At 42.8% G+C, this 22687-nt stretch overlaps 1 protein-coding gene across 2 annotated transcripts in view; it reads left to right on the top strand.

Moving 5' to 3' along the window:
* Positions 1-22687, top strand: part of HBP1 (HMG-box transcription factor 1) — a 329971-nt gene that overhangs the window by 171973 nt on the left and 135311 nt on the right. For both annotated transcript variants that reach the window (XM_069229842.1, XM_069229841.1), the window contains 2 exons: positions 6332-6488; positions 21310-21454. In XM_069229842.1, coding sequence (XP_069085943.1) covers positions 6332-6488; positions 21310-21454 — 302 coding nt within the window. The remainder of the gene's footprint in view (positions 1-6331; positions 6489-21309; positions 21455-22687) is intronic.

Raw genomic sequence — 22687 nt, 5'->3', positions numbered from 1 at the left:
GCCAGACGTATGCATAGCATGTGAATCTGCAGCGGAACATGCCATGAACAGATGTACACTGGGTAAGTGACATTTTCCATATATATGTAGATCTAGATATATCTATATCTAGATATATAGTTGCTGGTGTTGTATGAATTGCTTGGTGTCTTCTAGGTTGTTTACATTTGTGAGCTTCTATGCCTCAGTGGAAGGTAATGCTGGGCCTTACGAAGGCCTATTCCAATCACTATTGCAAGTCCCAGGGGAGATTATTATTAGTGGGGAATTTTACTTTTTGCGGAGCCCTAGAATAGTCATCTGTAAAATATAGTTAAACCTAAAGTTGCAAACGTTTTGTAGAGTTATCAAAAAACTTTTGCAATCATTGGTCCTTGGCGGAAGGCCTTCCAAACAAAAATAGAATTCAAATGCTTGTCGGGAAGATTGCTTAATTTTTCAGGTATTGATTTTTTTCCTTTTTTCTCTAAAGCCCTGATTTTTAAGGGCATACTGATCCTTCCTAATGGCTTTTCAGATCATGCAGCCCTTGAGCTAGAGATTCTTGTGGAGAAAGGTTCTCCATGAGTTAGGAGATGGGTTTTTAATAAACAGTATTTACAAGAGGAGGGATGGGTTTGGACATGCAAAGAATAAATAAAGAAATGTTTGATCAGGAACCATGGGTCAGCCCCACCAAGCGTGGTATGGGACACATTGTGTAGGAGGGCTGGTGACAGCGAAGGATGTGGGAAATATTAGAAATGCAAGAGAACAGAAGCAGATTCTAGAAAAGAACAGTCAGGATATGCATGATAATTTTTTAACTCTCTTGTCCACAGGAAAACAGAAAAGAGTTGGAAAAGGCTAAACAGGCATTAAGCGACTTTAATTATCCTAAATGCTCTGCATCCAATCAGGTTTTCATGCAAAAGGTTTGAGGAGAATAATTTCACTGGAAGGTTCCTAGCTTGGCAGGCACACGAACAAGCTGCAAGTAATTTGATTCATGCTTTGAAGTACCCAGTTTCTAGGGGCAGGTGTAAATAACAGGGAAAACTGGGCAAAAGTTTGCTCAAGCACTATTGGCAGATTGAAGTGATTGGTAAAGAAGCCATAGGCAATTATCTGGCAGGGCTGAATATTCCTACTCTTACTGAGGAAGATGTAGAAAATATAGCCCACCCCTTTTCAAAAGAAGACCTTGTTGAGTTGGTTAAAAGTCTCCCAAACAGTAAGGTCTATGGTACGGATGGTTTTCCGGCTGAAGTTTATAAATGGTTCCTGGAGGTTCAGGTGGATTATTTATTATTGGTTGCTAATTCCATGTTGGACGATGGCTCTTTACCGGCAGAGCTTAATATGAGAAACGTGGTCCGTTTTCTTTAAAAATAAATAAATACATAAAAAAAGAAGGAAAGGTTAGTGAAGACCCAAGTTCTTATTGTTCAATCACATTGTTAAATTCAGATTACACAACCTAGTGGATTTTATGATTGAAGAAAGGTGGAAGAACCTTTCGGAAATCCAAGAATTAGTTCAAGGTAACTTTTTCCTCCTCTGTTCTTATAGAATGCTGGCCAGTATATTTGGTTTGGAGATCTGCCAGGTCTACGGCAGCTAAAAAATGTTAATGGAGTTAGTTGAAGCCCTTGATTGTAAACAGGCAGGAGAATGGAGAAGATGGCTTGCTTCTAAGAAGGGTCCCGATCTCTGTCAAATAGCAATTAATAAATGGGAGAAGTATGAAGGGCTTGAATTAACTAGAATGATGGGAGAAGTATGAACTGCTTGAGTTTACTAGAATGATGCGGGATTAAATAGATATATTACATTTTACGGTCTTGAGAGGAGCCAATTTGATGAAATGTGGGGACATTTCATATTAGAAATCCTTGGGTTGGACTAAGAGGCTGATTGTCTTTCTTGGTATGGCTTTGATTTAACTTGTTTCCTGTGTCAGTGAAATGTGCCCTTTTAAGGTGTATTCTTCCTATGAATTTATATTGCTATGAAATGTGATCTGTGCATCTATTTAAGGGCTGGTATATGTGTGTAATGGTTTTGTGCTTTTTTTTTTGCCTACATGGATCTCAATAATAAACAAAAAAAGACACTTGGGTTGGGAAAACAGGGTCAGGACGGGTGACTTACCAAGGTAAACATTGAAGAGATAACCTACACGACCGTGCACAAATGTTTTACATTTCAAGAAACTAACCCAAGAATAAGAAAATAAAGTATTTAGACCTTCAAATATCACTTGTGAGTTAATGTGCACACAGTACTCTAGCATGCAGATGGCGTTCATGTAACCTTTGGAGAATCCCATACGTGTGTTTAATATGTGAGAGTATAGAAGCATGTCATCCAGGTGGGCTGCCAGGAAGATGCCAACTAAAATGTTGTGATTAAGCCTCTGCAGGGCTCCAACAGAATTTCATTAAAGGCATTACTCTGTACTCAGAGTCCTTATTTGGTGTTCAATGTTGTCTTCAATTTTTCTCCAGCCCTAATCCTAACATTAAGAGACAAAGGCATTTCACTTTCACTTGATCTGTGAGATTCAGTATTGGAAGCAGAAGATATAGTTTATTTTTTTTTATCAGATGTTTTTCAGTTCACCATAGTGTATGCAAAGGTATAAGTCACCTAGGTTTTTCTGCATGGAGAACAAAGGCACTCTGGCTAATGGCATAGACGTCACATGGACCTCTTGCATGAGATAGCATCATTGTATTCTTTGAGACCTTCCTTTGGAGATGCAAAATACATTTCCCTATTTGAAATTACACCATCAGAGACCAGTTATATAAAACAATCCTATTTCTGGTGGAATGGCAAGGCTTCATGGAAAGGACTTAAAACATCTTAATCCTCGTAATACATTGGTATGAGCGAGACATTAGCGGGTATAGCTGGAGCTATGGTTGTTTGGAAGGACGTTGTTCTCTTTTTCTAGTCCGTAATGGGATTGTTATATGTTATTCAAGCAATACCCAAAACCACTTAAATTGAGGTGTATCAGTGATATCAAAACTGATTCTTTGTGACTTTATTTTTCTACAGGATTCAGTGAGTTTGTTAGCAATGGTGCTGAAAGGCAATAAAGAACCATCTACAAAGCCTGTAGTTTTAGAATAGGACTTCCTTATCCTAGGTATTGCACACTTTTGAGCATAGTATTGATCCATAGATTTAACCACAACTCTGGAATTCACAGGCTTCAAACATGACAGAACTAATTGCTCAGGCTAATGTAACTGCAAGGAGGAATGTGCAGCTAGATAGCAGTGACCAATCTACAATACTGAAACATAACATTTTCTTCATGGACTTGTTTATTACTCTGACTAAGAACATTGATCCACGAAATTCTCATCCACCACAATAGAAAATTCAAATTATGTTTCTTCTCATTGGTCAGTTGTCCTCTCAACACACCTTCCTGCATAGTTTCTGCATGCAGAGGAAAAAGCAGGTGGGACTTCAACAGGAAACTGGGATTGCAACCATGTTTGGACTGCGGTTGTGGTGAAGTTGTGTCAGCATTCTTGTAGAAGATTGTCTAGTTGTGGGTCACTTCAGTTACAGTCGCTGAGTCAGTGTATCATGTAGATTGTCCCTTAGCCTGAAATGACATTATATTATTTGGGACTACTCAAAAAATCACTTTTATTATCTGCCACTTTTTATAAGAAGTGTAGGCAATGTAAAACTTACATTTGTGTCAGTCGAGTTTATTGTAGGATTAATTAAAATATTTACAATGTTAAAATATTTATGATGTGTAGAGCATGTAAAACAAATTCATTAAACGGAAATGAGCGCGTGTTTAAAATAAATTAAGACCATAAATGAACCAAAAATTGTAACAGCACTCATGCATGTACATACAAAATTGTATAGTGTTTAGTTGTAGCTGAGATGCTTATTTGTTATAAAGTGCATCTGTCACAGTGCTAGTAGCTGGACGTTGAATGCTGATGGAATAGCTAGCAAGAAATTCATATGCAGGGTAGAATGGACTGCTCTTTGGGTGTAGTAAATGGGGATTTCACATGTTTAATAAGGTTTGGTCACTTTCTGGCAATTACTTGCTGAGATTGGGTTTGTCCTTTCCAGGCAAGGTCTATTCAAGCTTGTTAGATGTGTGAGGCTGATGTACTTGCAAATTCGACCAATTCATTTGGCTCCATTATAGTAAACAAAAGATTCCTTGCCTTGTTGCAGTTTCTGATCCCAAATAATAGAAAAAGCATTTTCTAACATGGTATGCCAAGTGTGTAGTAGCGCCTGGCAGCAGCATAGCAGATGGTTAAAAGATTCATGCTTATAATCTTAAAGTCTGCAGTAGAGGATCTTAGAGAGAGAGGGCCATGTGGGGTTTAGTTCTTTGATCTGTAGCCCCATCAGCCTTGTGGCCTTATTTATTTGAGACCGGCTTTCCAAATTGAGCAGTGAAGGTATAGCTGCAGGCAATGTTGCTCCTTAATGGCGAAAGATTTTGCCACTGCTTGTAGTACCGGTGAGCTTTTCAAATTTGCCATATTGCTTGTTTTTGAGAGTGAGCTTGTCTATTTTTTCAGAATTGCTTTAAATGCTGCGTGGGAATGTTACTGCTTGTCCAGCTATGACTGATCTATTTGGAGTGTCGTGATTTTTTGAGGTAGTGTGTCCAGGGGCCCTTCTCTTCTCTGATTTAAAGACATGCTGTAGAACTGCTTTCAGGGACTTAGGTAGCACCTTTATGATCCAGTTATAGTGCTTTAAAAAGGTTGCCATATTCTCCCACATTCAGCCCTTCAAGCCACATTCCATGTAACCTTATGTGCCCTTATGTGTATGGTGGTAGCCTAAAGACAGTTCTATACACTTTAAGCTGGAGATTTTCTATGGCTTTGGCAAATTGCCCCGGGTAGATTTCATGTCCATATTTGATTGTGGGGAGGAGTGTTCCCCCATATTACGCATCATGTTGGGTTTGTGGAAGGGCTTTCTAATGAGTTATTGAGTTGACAGGCTCTAGTGATTATTTATTCCACCTTTGCTTTGAGATGCCCAGGTGTCTATCTACTTCTGTTTCAGGACAATCAGACTCCCAACTAATTATTTGATTCAGTGCTTTTTATTTTTAATGGGATGATATGGTTTATTTTTTGAGAATTCTACCAAAGATTCCCACTTTTGTTTTGGAGCCATTTATCATCATTTTATTGGCTAGATTGTGTTTATGAAGGGCATTGAGTGTTTTCTGGATCCCTAGAGGGATCCAGGACGACGATGATATCTGCAAATGATAATATCGTAACTTTAGTGTCCCTGAATGTTGGCGGAATTACGTTGTCCTGTTTCAGTGCTGAACACACATCTGTGTACAGAGTGAATAATAATTCCACTATTAGGCACCCTTGTTTTAAGCCATTGTCTTTGGGGATTTTCCTTGTGACATGAATCTGTAATAACTTGACCCCCCACCCAGGTTGAAGTATATAGTGATATTGGCTGAAACAGATTGCAGTTTCCTCCACAGGTTTTCCCTATCCATGGCGTCAAACTCAGCAGCTAGTCAACAAAACATGTGGAGGGGGAGCTGCTTCTGGCAAGTGGTCTAGTGAATTAAATAACATAGTTCCACTATATTGTCCGTTGTTGAGGAATTTGCCCTGAAGCCCGTTGGGCAAAACAGAATTCTCATTCGCTTCCGCCCAATGCCCCAGTTCTTTCAGGAGGACAGAGGTATAGGGATTTTCTTTAATATTGATATGGACAATGAGCCAGTAGTTTGCTGAATCTTTCCTGTTGGAAATGTATACTACTTACTATTCTGATTCAAGCATGTCACTGTGCATGATCCAGGGCTTCAGAAGAAATAAGTTACTCCAGGTCTCCATCATCAATGTCTTTCTTGGATTCACATGCAGCCCTCCATCCTCCCTCTTTATTGATGCTCACATCTACTGGGTATCCTTAGACACCTGCACTAAAGAAATCTGAGCTGCCATGGTTGTAGTATGAATGGAATGCTGAGCACATTGACCTAATTGTTTGAAGTTGGGTTACTTTCAATGACAGGAACGTGGTCCTAAAATGCAGGCGTGTTAATAATGTTTACTCCTAAATACAGAATTACCAGTCACTCCCAGTCTGACAACTAGGAATGATTTAAGCATATGAATCGTATTGAAGATATCAAAGTTGTAGCTTATGTCTTTTGGTCAATTGTGACCTTGGTATCAGGTCAGTTTGATTGGAAGTATAAGTTCTGTTTATAAGAAACTCTAATGAAATTTGCACTGGCTTGTGGGAGTAACAATATAGCTAATTTTTTCTTTATTATGTTCATTTTCAGGGTTATGGCTGTGATGGTCTTAAGCTGACATCATATGAAGAAAGTCTTTCATTTGGTGAATCAATGTTGAAGCTAACGTTTGATCCAGGAACAGCAGAAGATAACTTTCTCACAGTCCAGTGCAGATTAGACCACCCATTCTATGTTAAAAATAAAGGTTTGTTAGAGATGCATTGCCATACTTCTTTACTAATTTATTATCTTCATAATGTCCTGTGATGATTGTGATGTAGGTTCTAGTAAATATAATTCCCCTTGGCTTTCATTCATTGAAATATTTCGGTTTCTTGGTGGCATCATTTGTTTGCTTACAAAGTGTCACCCAAGCACCACACAATGCTGATTGGACAAGGCTGAACTGTGTACTTAAATGGTGTGGCAGGGTGTGATCCCTTCAGCCTTTTTGGTTCCTACATCAATGTGCCACAACCCTACAACATGCTCTGAGCCATGATCAGTGGTCCAGCTGCTTTAAAGGTGTTCTGTTTTATTTATCTTTATTTATTTCTCTCACAGTGAGCGAAAGAGCTTTACTAATCCCCCGTAGTATAGTGAAACACTGATCATGATGATTGCTGTATGTGGTGCCTGGGTGGTGGCATTGCCTCTGGTTAACTTGGAAGTGCTTGCACCCTGGTTGGGGTGATAGGTTGATGGGGTGAGGTTGTAATTGAGGATTTAGACGGGTATATCTCCGAAGAGCTGAGCTGTCTCCCATGTGTAGGTAGCGACCATGATCTCAGCACTTACAGTGCCAGGACTCTCATCAGGATTTTCTTTTGGCACCAGGAGGGTCTTAAAAAAAAAAAAAAAAAGGGAAAATAAAAGGTAAAGGTCAGGGTCTCCAAATTTTTGCTGTTTTCCTGTCATATGTCCTGAAAAAAGGAGAACTCACTTTTGAGAGCCCGAGGACAAACCCAAGCCCATAATTAAGCCATTTGGTAAACTGCTCATTGACCAGGTTTTGTGCTTGGCCTTTGTGTGGCTTCTTTGGCTCACTTTAAATCTTGTAAAGGTGAGGACCTGGCCTTAAAGGCCCATCCTAGGAGGTGACCCTCTTTGTACCTCTCTTACTGTGCAAATTATGGTGCCAGACCCAGGTGTGGATTTGATGGTTGCTTGATGCCAGACTGCAGATTTTACCACCCACTGAAGTTTATACTGCCAAGTGAACTGAGGTGGAGTTGTTGCTTTCTGGGAGTCAGTATATTGTGCAACTACCTCTATAGTCCAAAGGCACAATTCAGGGTGTTGCCCTTCTGAGTCATCACAGCCCCAGGGGTGTTCACAAAATGTCAGGCAGTGGTAGCTGCTCACCTAGGGGCTCACTTATTCACTTGTTTCCCTACCTAAACACTTGGCTGATCAAGAATGCAGGCAACAGTGTCAGGCCCTATCCGCTATTCATCTGCTCCACAGCTTGGTATTTACCATGAATGCTACCAAGTCCCCTCTCTAACTCAGTCAGGTTCATCCCTTTCTAGGGTCCATTCTAAACAGTCCCTGCAAAAGCATACCTAGACAAACAAAGGGTAGCAGCACATCAGCAGCTACTGCTTCCTTTTCCACTACCTCGTCCCTCAGTCAGAACGGTAATGTGCCTCCTATGGATGATGCCATCCCAACTGCAAATGCTTCTGTTACAGGAGTGCCTCTCTGTACAGTGGTCCCGGGGTAGTTGGTGGGAAGATCCACTATTATGGGCCAGCACCTCTGCAGTGGTAGAACAGTATCCACTTGTTAAGTCTGTCCCTTTATGAACCCAATTCCACAGGTGACCACCACCACCACCACCACCACAACGCATCACTCATAGGTGGGGAGGTGAGGGGTTGTATCTCCAAGACATGACAGTCCAGATTCACCTCACCAACAAGTCTCCACGTCATCCATCTGGATCTTCTAGCCATGCAGCTAGACCTCAAATCGTTTTTTCAGGTCATTCAAGACAAGGTAGTCCAAATACATACAGACAACATGACCATCATGTCATATCAAAACAAATAGGGTGGCAAGCATTCCTGGCTGCTTCAACAGAGTTGGCACAGATTTGGTACTGGGCAATTCACCTTCGCATATCCTTCTTAGCGGAGTACCTCCCAGGGGTGGACAACGACTTTACAGAACTGCTCAACAAGATTTTTTAACCAGTCCACAAATGGAAACACCGACTTATATACTACCATATTTCAGTCTTTGCAGTGTTCCAGAGATAGACCTTTTCGCCTGTTACGAACTTCGCCTCCAGGTTTCCACACCCTCACTCCATGCGCAAATCTGTTGGTCAAGGATCTTTGCATACGCTTCTACTCCTCTCCCACCTCCCTCCCCATACATAGTCAAGAAGCTTCTGTAAATGCCCCTCATTCTCATAGTAGCTCCCTCCCGGGGCAGACAGCCATGTTTCTCAGTTCTCCTAGAGATGGCTGTCTCTCCCCATGAGAAACTCCCCAAAAGGCTGAACCATCTCACACAGAAACAAGGCAGTCAGACACCCAGTCCCCGGGCAGCTCAACCTAGCAGTCTGACTCCTAAAGGGAGCCAGCAGACCCACTACACAGGCCTGTTATGCCACCAAGTAGCAACATTTTGTCCAATTTACAAAATCAGGGCAAGCCTAAACTTTTATACACCTGTACCTAGCTATCATTGCCTCATATATACAGAAGAGGGAACACACGTCACTTTTCAGAATCCCTGTCATCAAGGCGTTTGTGGAGGACCAGTGCCTTGAGACCCTAACGGGTGAGTAGTGCACTTAAGAAATGTTCTTGATTGATTGAATGTTGTCCTTACCAGGCTTTTGGACCCTCCTTCAATGCCCCTATACTCTACAGTTCCTCTCATGGAAAGTCTCCTTCCTTATAGCTTTTGCATTGTTAAGGCGTATTAGTGAATTGCAGGCTCTTACACTCGAGGATTCTTTCTTTCAAGTTCACAACGATAAGGTTGTTCTCAGCAATAATCCTTGATTCCTACCCAGAGTTGTCACCCTTCCATATCAATCAAACTATACAGCTCCCAGTATTTTTCCCCAACCAGACTATGTAGCCGAAAGGGAGAGTCTCACACTTGACGTTAAGCATGCCACAATATACTACATTGACAGGACCCCATCCTTCTCGGGACCCAACAGGTTTTTGTTGTCTTTGCTAAACCCCATGGTCATCCTCTATCAATGACAGATATAGCTAGATAGATCGTAAAATGCATCCAGACCTGCTTTCTAAATAAAATCTTACTTGCCCCTCCTATGCTACATTCCACCCATAAGAAGGACACACTAATGACTTTCCTGAGAAATATCCCCATGGCTGACATTTGTAAAGCCACTACATTGTCCGCTCCACACACTTTAAAAAAGTGGACATCCTAGTAACTAAGCAAGCTAGAGTTGGCCAAACAGTCTTAAGGACGTTGTTTCATGTAACTGCACCATCCATTAGCTGACCATGCTTTATAGTCAATGCAGAGCATGTGTATGTACAGCAGCAAATACTACAAATAGAATGTTACTTAGCATGTAAGCATCTGTTTGGAGTGTGTAGTGCTGTTGCTAGATCAAGCTTAGACAAAACGTACGTAGTGAATTCAGGTCGGTGTTCATAGGAATCCTTTTTTCTGCAGTTGCCTATTTAATATTCCATTGTGACTCAATACATTCATACTTTCCTCGATCGTTAGTTTTCTGCTGTCCTGTACACCTTTCTAGGCTCATATTGGTACGTTGAGGGGATAGGGAATTACAAAGTGGAAGGTGAATGAAGTAAACGGCAGTTTAGGGATCAGCAGTGAAGCATATCCCAGAGGATGACACTGCATACCCTGGGCTCAGTGTTAACAGCAGTGAATTTATACATTAGAAAGGGGAAGTAGTCACCAGACCATAAAAGCTACAGGAAACATTGCTTCCCATTCACTGTGCTTGCACATCCACCATGGGTTGCAAGGAAGAGAAGGTGGGGGCTGCAGACCAGAGAGCTAGTAATCAAAGACGCAAGGCAAGGTCAGAAGATCCAACACCATAGATAGCCATTAAGCACTTCTAAGGGCTCTGGGAACCAAGGCTGTGGATTTAGCCCAGTAAACAGTCATTTGGGAGCGGTGGTCCTTGATCTAATGTCAGCATGAACCCTTCAGACTTCGATTAGTGGTGGGACGAAGCCTGAGCTTTTACCACCCAACAGCACAAGGTGCCTAATTAGCCCCACCTTTAGCCTACTTTAGGATACATTACTTTCGAAGAGTATAAGAAGCTTGGACTTCGCCCAATTTGCGTTCAGTAATTGCATTGCATTCTTATTCCAGCTTAATCTGTTGATGCCCCAGGATGCACATCTTCCAGAGAGCAACAAAATCCAAGAAAACAGTAATTGTTGATTGGTACTACAGCATGGGTGGGGTTACCAGTTGAGGGTAGCAGACAGCGGGACCCACGCAAGGACTGTAATTTTTACCCCTGTCTCGTCCCATCCATAATTTTAACAGAGCTATAGCAGCAGCAGAAAATGCTAATTTTGCTGCTGGGTATTACATAACTCACAGCCTCATGTACCTTTCCTCCCTCACTGCTGGCACATATGAAGCATATATGAAACACCAACACCTGGCAAGAGGAGAACAAGGAAAACATCTGCCTCCACTACGAGAGAGCAACACCTTCTGTTAGCTCCACTTAACAGACTTGCCTCTTTGATACATCAGTCAGCATTGCTGCCCGATTATGAGAGGGGTGAATACACCAGATGCACTTGGTAGCCAAACGTTCCTGATAATACTAGCACAAAGACCACTGCTGGACTCTGAATCACCTGCTCTGTTCCCCTGCACGCCTCAGTGACTCAGTGTTGTCTGGTTCAATACACAATTTCACTTATAGCAACGGATGTGTCCGAAACCCGAGTTGTGCAGACGGTACTCTACTTTCCTCATCATATCCCCCCCCCCCCAGAAAGTGGAAGTTATTCAAGCATGTGGTACTTTTAAACGTCCAATGCTGGGGAGCTGTAGTTACAGGTGAGTAACTTTATCTATTGAGGGATCTTCATTCACATTGATTATCAGTGAATAGTTCAGCCTAGGCAATGGGGACCTGGAAGCTTTTTTTAATAAAAAAATATATATATATTTCATTAATATTTTTAGCCTATAAAAAGCTAAATGCTTTGAAAATATTAAATACGTTATTATACAATTAAAAATGGTTTCAACAACCCAGTGTCCCCCAAAAATATTTCATTTTCCTCTTTTAAAAATAAATAAAAAAGGAAATACCATTTTAGACATGCAGACACACAGAGAGAAAAAAACAAGTGTTACTTATAGGCTGACAATGGACCTCCACAATATCCACCATGCAATACAGTGACACTATACTTTCCAGATGAAAGGATTACAAAACACAGTGCTCTCCTTTTTTGTACTCCTTCACTTAAATATATTTGAGGCTTTGTGTTCCACCCTTGCTTCTGGCTGCCTATGGTGTGGCATTCTTTTGACAGCAATTTTACAAACTCTGAATCAGGGGCAAATTTTTCTGTAGCTCCCCAGTGATTGTTGTTTGTCTTTCTCATTGTAAAATGAAGGTTTTACTCTTTGGACCGGCATTATTGGGTTTGGGATTCTAAATCATGCTCTGTAGTTTCAGATCCTCATAACACCTTGAGGGTCAGCTTGCTCAGCAGGAAGGCGTGGAAAGGGGAGTGGGGTGGTGGGTTGAGTCGATATACCCTTGCCGACCTTGATTCTCTGATACCTTGTGTTATGTTAGGCAGATTTGCAGAGTGCGCTATCACCTGGGAGGGTATCCCAACGCTAAGCAGGTGAGTCTAGCCAAACCTAGGGCCTGTTGGGACTACTTGAAAAGCCTGGTCTTCAGCTTCTTGTGGAATTAAAGAAGTGATGAGGAGGCTCTAATGTGGTTACATGCTTTCTGAGCAATGTAGAAGGCTTGACTGACAGATCTGGTTTTACGTATGCGTGTGGTGTGTGGAATTAGGAGTCTGGATGAGCCGAGGTGTCTGGATGGTTTGTGAAAGCAGATGCAGTTGTTGAAGTATGCTAGGCCAAAAGTTTTTCTTGCCTTTTGTCTCCAATTCCTTGACTAGGTCTAGATGCCTTGCCGATGCCATAGACTTCAAGAGTGTTTGGTGTCAAAAGTGTTCAGTGTTGAAGCCACAGATAAACCGACCTTATGTGAAAATGCAAATATTAACAAAAATGAATGAGAAAAAGTAACAGTAAGTTAATGTGATCATTTACCAGTAGGCTGAACTATGTCGAGCAGTTGAAGTACATATACATTTTCAGTGTATTCACCAACAACCAGATGTGGTAGTAGTTATAGTAATTCTCAAGAACTAGAATTGGACTGCATTCTCAATTACTGCAGTAGACATCCTGTCAAAGCATGCTGATCATTAGAGTAATTCTCAATAAGCAGAAATTAGCTGGCAGATTGGCCAGTTCTTTAAATTTAAAAATAAAGTCTCATATTCACCTGTGACATTGCCAAAATGATACTGGCAACATCTTATCTAGATTCAGACTGTAAGAGTTGCAGCTCTCCTAATTGGAAATGTGTTACAAGCTTGCGTTATTTTTTAACACATTTATTTTGCATAAAAGAATATGACACACAGTACCGGATAAAGCAATGTGGAGAATAAAGTATGGGTAACACAACCCTTATACACTTGTTAAAAACAATATTTGCTCATTTGGTATTTCCCTGCTCAATAAATACATAGGAAGACCCCGAGACCCCCTCCATGGGTCCCCAGTGGGCCATGTCAATCTGGGGAGGGTCGGCTCCCGATGATCCACCTTCAGCGTCCAAGAGCGTCTTAACATATATTTCAGAAGCACTCAGAGTCTTGGACGTTGCTAGGTGTAGCCCCCTACATCCTTTGTAGCTGTCGTACGTAAGGGGTGAATGGCCACCTGATCTCGAACAATTGCTGTTAGTTTTTTCATGGCGTACAGTGACCATTTCTTTCCCTACCACATGTTTAATGAAAGCACCTGTGGCTGTTTCCACAGCTGGGACACTCATCTGCGTAGCTAGTAATATGTGAGAGAACAATTGCCCCTGAGGAGTCGTCGTGGGGAAGAGTGTATCCGCCCCAGATCCCTTAAAAGGATTGTGAGAGGTCGTGTGTTAGCAAGACATTAGTGATGGCTTGGATTGTGTGGAGGACTTGGTCCCAGAATGTTTGGATTATGGGACATGACCACCAAGTGTGTAGGAACGTGCAGGACTCGCCACACCCCTTCTAATACAAGTTAGACTCTCCAAACATCTTTGTGAGTCTAAAAGGGCAAAGTTCGAGATGTTTTGGTATAGCCATGATATGCCCCTGTGGCGGAATTTGTTAAGGTGTTCAGGGCCTTGATAGGAGTTTCTTCCTGTGTATGGCTAAGCAAGCCTAAGGTCTGCCTGTCCAGTGTACTGCCTGACTTCAGGCCTGATTTAGATTTCAGCGATGGCTTACTGTATCACAACGGTGATGGATATCCCATCCATTGAAATATAAATACCATTATTTCCTATGGGATTTATATTTCAGTACATGGGATATCTATCACCGTTGTGACAGAGTAACCTTTCCGCCAAAATCTAAATCGGGCCCTTAGTCTATAGATGCCCCCATGGCCATATATCCCAATTGTTGTGGAAATCTCGTAAGGGGAGGGTAGCAGCCTTTGCTCCAACTAAGGGAGCCAGAGTTGGCCATGGGGGGGGGTCAGGGGGAAGAGTCTAGATTGTGTGTCAAGTGGGTAAGCAGGAAGGGGTAAGCCAGAAATGTCCATCTCTTCTCCACCTCCTGCCAATTCTCCAAACGTGTTGATGTCCGCAGCAGAAGATTGGGGAGACCTTGACCAAGCCACCAAGGGAAGCCAGAGAAGCCTTGACAGGGGAATCTGGTAGAAGCCCTGTTCCACCTATACTAATGTTTTTTCTTCGGGGTTGTGGTTCCAGTTGCGGAGTTGTGCGGCGAGGATGTATGTGATAACTCCTAGAAAGCCCAGACCTCCCTCTGCTGTAGATGTAGAAAGTGATGCCCTCGCCACTCTCTAGGACTTGCCCCCCTCCGTCCCCCTCCAAAAGTCAAGCATTTTGGTACGGATCTGAATGCAAGTTGTTTTGGGGAGGGTAAGAGGCAGTGTTTGTAGATTATAAAATAGTCTAGGTATGAAGTTCATTTTTAGGCTTTTGAGTCTACCCAGCCAGGAAATTTCTAGCTTGCCGCACCTGTAGAACTCCTTTAAAAGGGAAGTGAGAAGAGTGACATTGCTGTATATATGTTGCTCATACGTGGTGGGAGTTGAATCCCTTGGTAGGTGATCAGAGACTTCTCCCATTGGAAGCCACCTCTGTGGAGGGGGTCTTTGAGGCTGTTCTGTGGGTCTGCCACCCCATGCCCTGTTGATTTGGAGCAATTGTGAAGCACAACGCTTGAGAGAATTGATCTAGCTCCCTCATCACCTGGGATGGTGATGTATGGGTCAGTAATGAAACAGATTATGTATTCGGCAAAGAGACAATTTGTATTCTCTGCCATCTACTGTTGTGCCACTGACTACAGTGTTATTTTGGATCCTAGCCACTAAAGGGTCCATAGTGAGGGCAAAAACATGGGGCATAAGGGACACCCCTGCCCTGTACTTACGGTGAGCCCGATTGATGGGGAATGTGAGGCATTGATTTTGAGTTTGGCAGCAGATTTCTTAAAGTTAGCTTCAATTAAGGTTTTTATCTTGGGCCCTAAGTGAACCTTATCAAGAACCTTGTGCAGAAATAACATGTCTTCTCTGTCATACACCTTCTCTGCATCTAGGGAGAGGAGAGCAATCGGCTGCTTCCACCATTCAACCACTTTCATGAGTGCCACCGCTAGCCGTGTGTTATAGTTTGTTGTCTGTTGTAAATTAATTTGGAATGGAGCAGAGCTATTAGAGAAGGCTGTATGTGATGGAGACTGGCTACAAGGATTGATGCAAAAAATGTCACATTGCAATTTAATAGCTCAATGGGCCTATATGAGGAGCAGTGTGTAGGGGGTTTAACCAGCTTCAGGAGAAACGTAATATAAGATTCTAGCATGGAATCATTATCCACTCCGGGTATCAGAAAGAAACTGAACACCTTCACTAGCAGTTTTATCAGTAGGAAGACGTAGGCTTTATAAAATGCAGCTGAATACCCATCTGGGCCTGGCGCTTTTGCGCACAAAGATTACTAATTACCCGAACTTCATTTGGGGGTAATGTCTTCTTCGAGGAAGCACAACTCCATCTCTACTTGAGGGACTGTAGGTAAGAAGGTAATTTTCTTGATGTTGGTCAGTGATATGTTGGGCCTGGTAAAGAGCTGAATAATAGTGGTGAAGAACTGAAATTATGTCGCCCATCTCGTGTTAAAGGTGGCCTCCCTATCCTTTATCTCCCTGATGTAATTGCATGTTCTGTGAATGAGTAATTAGTGGCAAGGATCCTGTCTGCCTTATCCCCCTCCTCATAGTAATTTTGGTTGATGTAAAGCAGCTTCTTAGCTGCTTCCTTCATCAAGATGTGTTTCAGTTCACCCCTTAGTAGATACGAATCTTGCCGGATCCTGTGTGATCCTACCTCTCTGTGTCTCGTTTGTTGTATCTGTGTTTCCAATTCTTGTTTGCAGAGTTTGGCCAATCGTTCAAATGTTACCGTATGGGAGGGAAGCTCCCCTCTGAAGATAACTTTTGCAGCGTCCTATAGGGTCTCAGGGGACAGCTCACTGGAGTTGTTTTCAGTGAAGTAATGTTCAATTATATCTTTAATGCAGACTAGGAGAGCTGGGTCTTGGAGTGTGACTTCATTGATAACCCATAGCCTTGAAAATAGTCGCTTTGGAGCAACAGGGCCCACCGATAGCCACAGTGGGGGTGATTGGACAGGACTTGAATGTCTGTCTTAGTGTCTACAAGCCTGGGGATCAGAGGACGGTGTGACCAAAATAGTTGTTGTGAGTGCATCTTGTGGACATCAGACTAAAACAAGTAGTCGCACTCCTGAGGGGTTGTTGCCGCCAGGCCTCCACCAGGGCTGTGTCTAATATCCCCTAGATTAGAGTAGGGTGTGCGCAAGTGATTGAGTCCTGGGTCATGTGGGACATTAATATCCCCAACTATCATATCGCCTTTTGCAAAGCAGGAGAGCCTCAGAAAAAGATCCAAGTAGAACTCTTCTCTGTCCCTTTGAGGCCATATATGGAAGCTATAGTCATCTGGGTAGAGTCAAACATGCCATGTATCCCCACCTGTTGTCCCTCCCAATCTCTGTATGTGCTGTCTAGTTTGAAGGAGAGGTCTCCATGGAGGAGAACAGCCACCCTTAAGGACTTACCAAGTGTAAGATGAGCGTAACTGTGTAGAGTACCAATAGGAGTGGAGGCATTTTGTGTTGATTTGGAGTCGCTGTCTCTCCTGTAGGAGTGTCAGGTCTACCTCTTTGTGGCGTAGCCAATTCATCAATGCCTTATGCTTGCGCGAGGTAGTCAAGCCTTGTATTTTGAGGGAAATGATGTGCAGAGTGGTAATGAAACTATAAGTGGGTGATCCCTGCTCATGAAAGAGGCGTAGTGTATGGAGTGTGGCCTCTCCTCATCAGTCCAAAACTTGGCGCACATGTCAATAAAAACAAAAATTATATAACAGTGCAACAGTAACCTAGGCGGGAAGCCTAGCATTGAGTAGTCAACCCGGCCGCCTGTGTGGCCTATAGGCCTTCTCGCTTAGGGATAAGCAAAGTAGAGAGTCTTGGAAAAACAGAGTTCAACAAGGTAGGGGCAGGCTCCTGGAAACCCCCCCCCCCACCCTTCCTCTTCAGTTCTCAGTCAGACTCTATGGAAGGAATCTGTGTTTGACAGAAGGTAGAAAAAAATGGCAACTGATCGCCTAAGAAGGTGAGATGTCCATGGTCTCCCATGCTCCAAGAGGAACTTCAGGGTGGGGTATCATCATCTGAGAAAGGTGAGCGGCAGTCTTTATCCGCTTAGCACCACTGCTTGCATCCTTTATTCTTCTCCTGTCGTGAGGGTTGGAAACCCCAACCACCCTCTCCAACATTCACTAATGCAATCTTCTCTGGATTTGTGAAGGGACTCCACGTCGGTAGGTAGAGGCAGTCCAGTCGCCTTGCTAACCTCCTCCTGTCGTGTGTGGGCTGCAGTCATCTTGTCCTGGAAACCCATAACCACAAGGGTACCCTCAAAGAAGTCCAAGGAAATATCTTTTACATTGAAGTTGATTCAATTCTGTACAAATACAATCTGTTGAGTCAGGAAATGTTTCTTAAGTCTGTCATAATGGGGAAGCCATATTGCGGTGTTCAATTTAATTTTATTAATATTCTTCAGACATCAGAATCCAGCCCAGCCAACGTGTTTTGTCCTTGACGAACTTCATCAGGGTTAGCCAATGAGTTTTTTTCTTTATCAGAACATGACAAAAGTCCAGACAATACGCCAGTTTAATGTTGTATATTTCTCCCTAGTGGATCCTGGAAAATAAAGCGTTTGCACCACACTATCATAATAAATTAGGAATTCCTCATATTGTCCTGAAATGTGAAGTGGATGCAAAGCAGAAAGCCCCATTGGTACAGAATCTTTCCTACAGGTGGAAGTAGTGTACTCTGGTGAGAGTCTCAGGCACCAAGTTCTTCTGTTTTAGCAAGGCAGAGAGCACCCTGTGAGTGCGGCAGAGGATCACTGGTTGGTCTTCAGGCAGTTGCAAAAGATGTGCAAAATGGGCCGGGACATGGGCCTTTAGGTCTGCCTGTGAGATACTGGATGCCAGTCCCTTGATCCTAAAGTTGATGCTTCTCAAGAGATTTTCAAGATCTTCCATCCTGTTGTGGAGTGCTGCTTGCCTCCGTTCCAGCTTCTCTATGCAGGACATTCGTTACACGTTTTCCAGAGCGTGGTCTGCCACTGTCGATTCCACCATTGCTAGGCAGTCTGACACAAGGACTGATCAAGGTTGGGGAGGGCCCTGGTGGAATCCTTCTGAAGTGAATTGAGATCTTTACGATATTCAGAGAGCAAATGCTGTATGTCGTCTTTAGTCGATGGGGCGTGGGATTCTGGGCTCCCCACTGGACCATGAGGTTGTGTTTGGGGAGGGGCGGCATGTCCCGAATTGAGGAGGAGCCGGGGTCTTTACTCTGTTCACTGCCATCGTTATGGGGCTGATCTGCCAGTAATCAGCACTTATTGTTCAGCAAGCAAAAGAAGCCAGGACACCATGTTCTCTGTCAGGGCTTTAGCCAGTGCTCAGGACACATGATTTCCCTAATTGGGTTCACCTTACGCAGTCTCTAGCTCGGCGTTCTCTCAGGGGCAGGAGGACCTCGATTCCAACTGCCTTTATTCCATTAAATGTGGATGTTGCCCTTCAGGCAATGCAGATCTGCAGCACTGTTGGTTGCGTATTGATAAAGGAAGGCAATTATGTCTGCAAGCTGTAGGTTCGTGCCTGAGGAATGTTGTATGCGGCCCCAGCTAGTTATTCTCATGCTTCTCAATGGGCAGTGGGGGAATCTTTGGGGCTCGCCACTTCACGCTAAACCTCTCTACTTTACACCACTCTACCTCATGCCAGTGCACTCTTCTCCTCTCTACTCTACAGTACTGCACTTTTCGCCACCGCACTCTACACCACTCCAGGCTAGGCCACACCAATCTACTCTGCACAATTCCACTCTACGCCACTCTGCCAATTCACTCTACACCATTGCACTTTACTCTGTAACAATCTACTATATGCCCCTTCCCTGTAGGCCAATCCACTGTACACCACTCTAATCTACTCTGCACCAGTGCACTCTATGCCACTGCACTCTACAACACTTTACGCCACTACACACTATGCAACTCAGCGCAGCTATACGCTGCCTTGCACCACTTCACTCTACACTGCTTATCTCTACTGTAAAACAATCTACTCAATGCATTTCACTCTACTACATGCCATTACTCCGTGCCACTCCACCCCACTCTACTGTTAACCCCTGCACTCTACGCCAATGCACTCTATATTACTGCACTATACTCTGCGCCACTGCTCTCCGTGCTACTCTACACCTCAACACTGACACTCTATTTTGCAACACTGCACTCTCTGCCATTGAACTCTATGCCACTCTCCTCTGCACTGCCCACTCTACACCACTGCACTATATGGCACTATAATATACTCTGCACCTCGCCACTGTACTCTGTGCCGCTCCACTCTACACCATTATACTCTGCAACACTCTGTGCCAGTGCAGTCTACTCTATGCCCCTCCCTGCGACTCCACACTGTGCCACTCCCAAACATGAAACTCTGCCACTCCACTCTACTCTTAGCTATTCCACTCTACGACTCTACTCCACTGTTCACCATTCCACTCTGACTCTACTCTTTACCATTCCGCTGTACGACACTCAATTAATCACCAATGCGCTCTACAACACTCCAGGCACTCTTCGCTAAGCCACTAACTTTTAGCTATGCTGAACCGCAGCCACGCTGATAAACAACAAGGCTAAAAATTATTGGCAAAGCCAATAGCTCTTGCATAGGCAATACTTGTTTTCAACCACTGTGGCATACAGCTTCAGTAACTTCTTCCATAGAAATGTTCTGAAAATGTGTTCTTTTTTTGCCACCGTTTAAAACTTGCTAGGCATTGTGGGCAAGAAAACAGTGAGATTCAGTCACACCACTCTGGTCTTACCTCAGTGTTAAGTTTTCAAGAATGTCTCTGTTTACTATGTCTCCCTGGGCCCAAATATCACTGCTATCCACAGAGCCCAAATAGGTCAGTTTTCAAGGTGAAAATGTGATGTTATCCCGTTGTGTGTTGTAGCCTTGCCTGTCACGGGCAGTTGGCCCTGCTCACAAACTTGGGATTGCTATTTTTATTTAGAGAAGCGTGCCAATATAGGATAGTAGAACATTTGTCACCAGCAATTGAATTTCTTTCAAGTTTTGGCTTCTAAATGTCAGCCAGAGTGCAAAACAAAATTCCCTCTGAATTATGATAGTATGGATAACCCTATTTCAGAGTTACTTAAATAAACACTATTCCTAAACTGCACAAGTATTCTTTATGCTCATTTTTTATTTATTAGATTTTACCTTATGAATTGCTGCACAGTCAGTCATTACATGATGAAAAATCATTATAAGCTGCAACACAGTTGGCTATGGGAGTCATGTGTTTGGACAACCAACAAACACCGTATAACCCCGTGACCAGCAGGGTGTGACGAGCAGACATTGGTATATTAATTTTGTAAATTGATGCTTTGGGCAAGAAATATATTTTTTTATTTTCCTATTTGATTTTTGTTTACCTTCTATATGATTACTTTCTTTGGAAAAACAACGAGCTACTCAAATGACACCTTGCAGAATTAAACCTTTTGTCTTATTTTCAGAAATGTTTAGCCAAATTTTTTACATTCCCGTTTCCACCACTAACTGCCAACAGGTGAAAATTCACAAAAATAGGAGAAATCGACTTCTACATAGAAAAATTAAAAAACTGTGGGGACTTTTTTTTTTTTTTTTTTTACAACTCTGCTTGTTCCCGGCAGCTGGGTAGACTGTGATTGTAGCACAGCAAAACGTTTGTTTTGTTGATGCCATTTTCAAGAAAACAAATTCTTGCACAGCACGTGTTCCCATGTTTATTAAAAAAATAATTATATATATATATATATATATATATATATATATATATATATATATATATATATCGGCTATTTTCTTAGTTTTCTCCTGATCTGGGTTCATTTGATGCTCTTTTTGTAGTCTTACTTCCCATTATGGAGGTTAGTTATTTCATGCATAGCTTGGACGCATGTTATGATCAATATTGTCAGCTTTGCTGTTTTTTTAATACAGATTTTATTATATGTTTACAAATTATGTCCATTATTTATCCAGGATGGTCCTCTTTTTATCCAAGTTTGACTGTGGTCCAGCATGGCATTCCTTGTTGTGAAATGCACGTTGGTGATATCTGCCTGCCTCCTGGGCACCCTGATGCCATGAACTTTGATGATTCGGGTGTATTTGATACTTTCAAAAGGTACTCCTTTAGATTTGTAAACATTGTAAAATGTTGTGAAGCCTCTTAATTGTGTAGCATAATCGGAATTGTTAAACTCGTATGTTGTATGTCATGGCACAAAACTTAGGAGCACAAATTTAAAGGATGATCATTAAATGGCAATTTTATCCTTCTATATCAAGCCAACTTGGATGCAAGTGTTGCATGGTGTTTTAAATGTATACACCCTGAGTATCGGCATCTGGCTAACCATTCTACCCTTGCCTGCCAGGAGATATACATCAACGTTATTCGCACTCAGGAGAAAGGCACCTTTCCATTGTGCAATTTAGTTTACTTGTGTGCTAATGCGTCCTCCTGTTTTATGTCCTAATACTCCTCACTTCAACTGCAATACTTTCTACTGCAGTGAACACATTCAATGCTTTATTATTGTATCATTATGCCTCACAATGCTCAACCATGTTAATTAATGCAGGAGCACATTACTGTGCTACCTTTTGCACTGAATCTGTATTGAAAGGGATTTCCGGTATCACAAGATGCAAAGTTCTCTCCACAAGTTGCCAGCAAGTTCATCAGCTTGAAGATTCCTCATCTGAATGGGTGATAGGACCCCAACATGGGGGCACAACCTGTAGGAAAGTACCCTCTTTTTGGCATGGTTACCCCCACTTTTTGCCTGCTGTTTTCATTGGGATCCTGCTAACCAGGACCCTAGTGATTGTCCTCTCGCACTCTAAATTTGGTTGCCTAGGACTTTGCACACCCCACAATTGGCATACTGGTGCCCCCATATAAGTCCCTAGTATATGGTTCTTGGGTACCCAGGGCATTGGGGAACCAGGGGTTCCCCATGGGCTGCGGCATGTATTATGGCACCCATGGGAGCCCATGGAAATGTGTCTGCAGGCCTGCCATTGCAGCCTGAGCGAAAAGACGCATGCACCCTTTCACTACAGGTCTCTGCACCAGGTCACCTTGAATCACCTTTATCGTAGGCCCTCCTTGCCTAGAGGGCAGGTATCTGTGTGTGAGGCACTCCTGCATGAGCTGAGGTGCTCCTACGAACACCAGCTCCATTAAATTGGACTTCGTAAGTGCGGGGAAGCCATTTTACCGATGTACTGGACAAGTGACACTACCTGTGTCCAGCTACATAATGGTAACTCCGAACCTGAGCATGTTTTGTTTCAAACATTTTGGAATCCTACCTCACTACTGTTGCAAGTATTGGTTGTATGATTCCAT

Source organism: Pleurodeles waltl, chromosome 4_1, assembly GCF_031143425.1.
Source record: "Pleurodeles waltl isolate 20211129_DDA chromosome 4_1, aPleWal1.hap1.20221129, whole genome shotgun sequence".
In the NCBI taxonomy this organism is placed as follows: Eukaryota; Metazoa; Chordata; class Amphibia; order Caudata; family Salamandridae; genus Pleurodeles; species Pleurodeles waltl.
The sequence above is the reverse complement of the archived record's forward strand: the minus strand, read 5'-3'. Positions and strand labels throughout refer to the sequence as shown.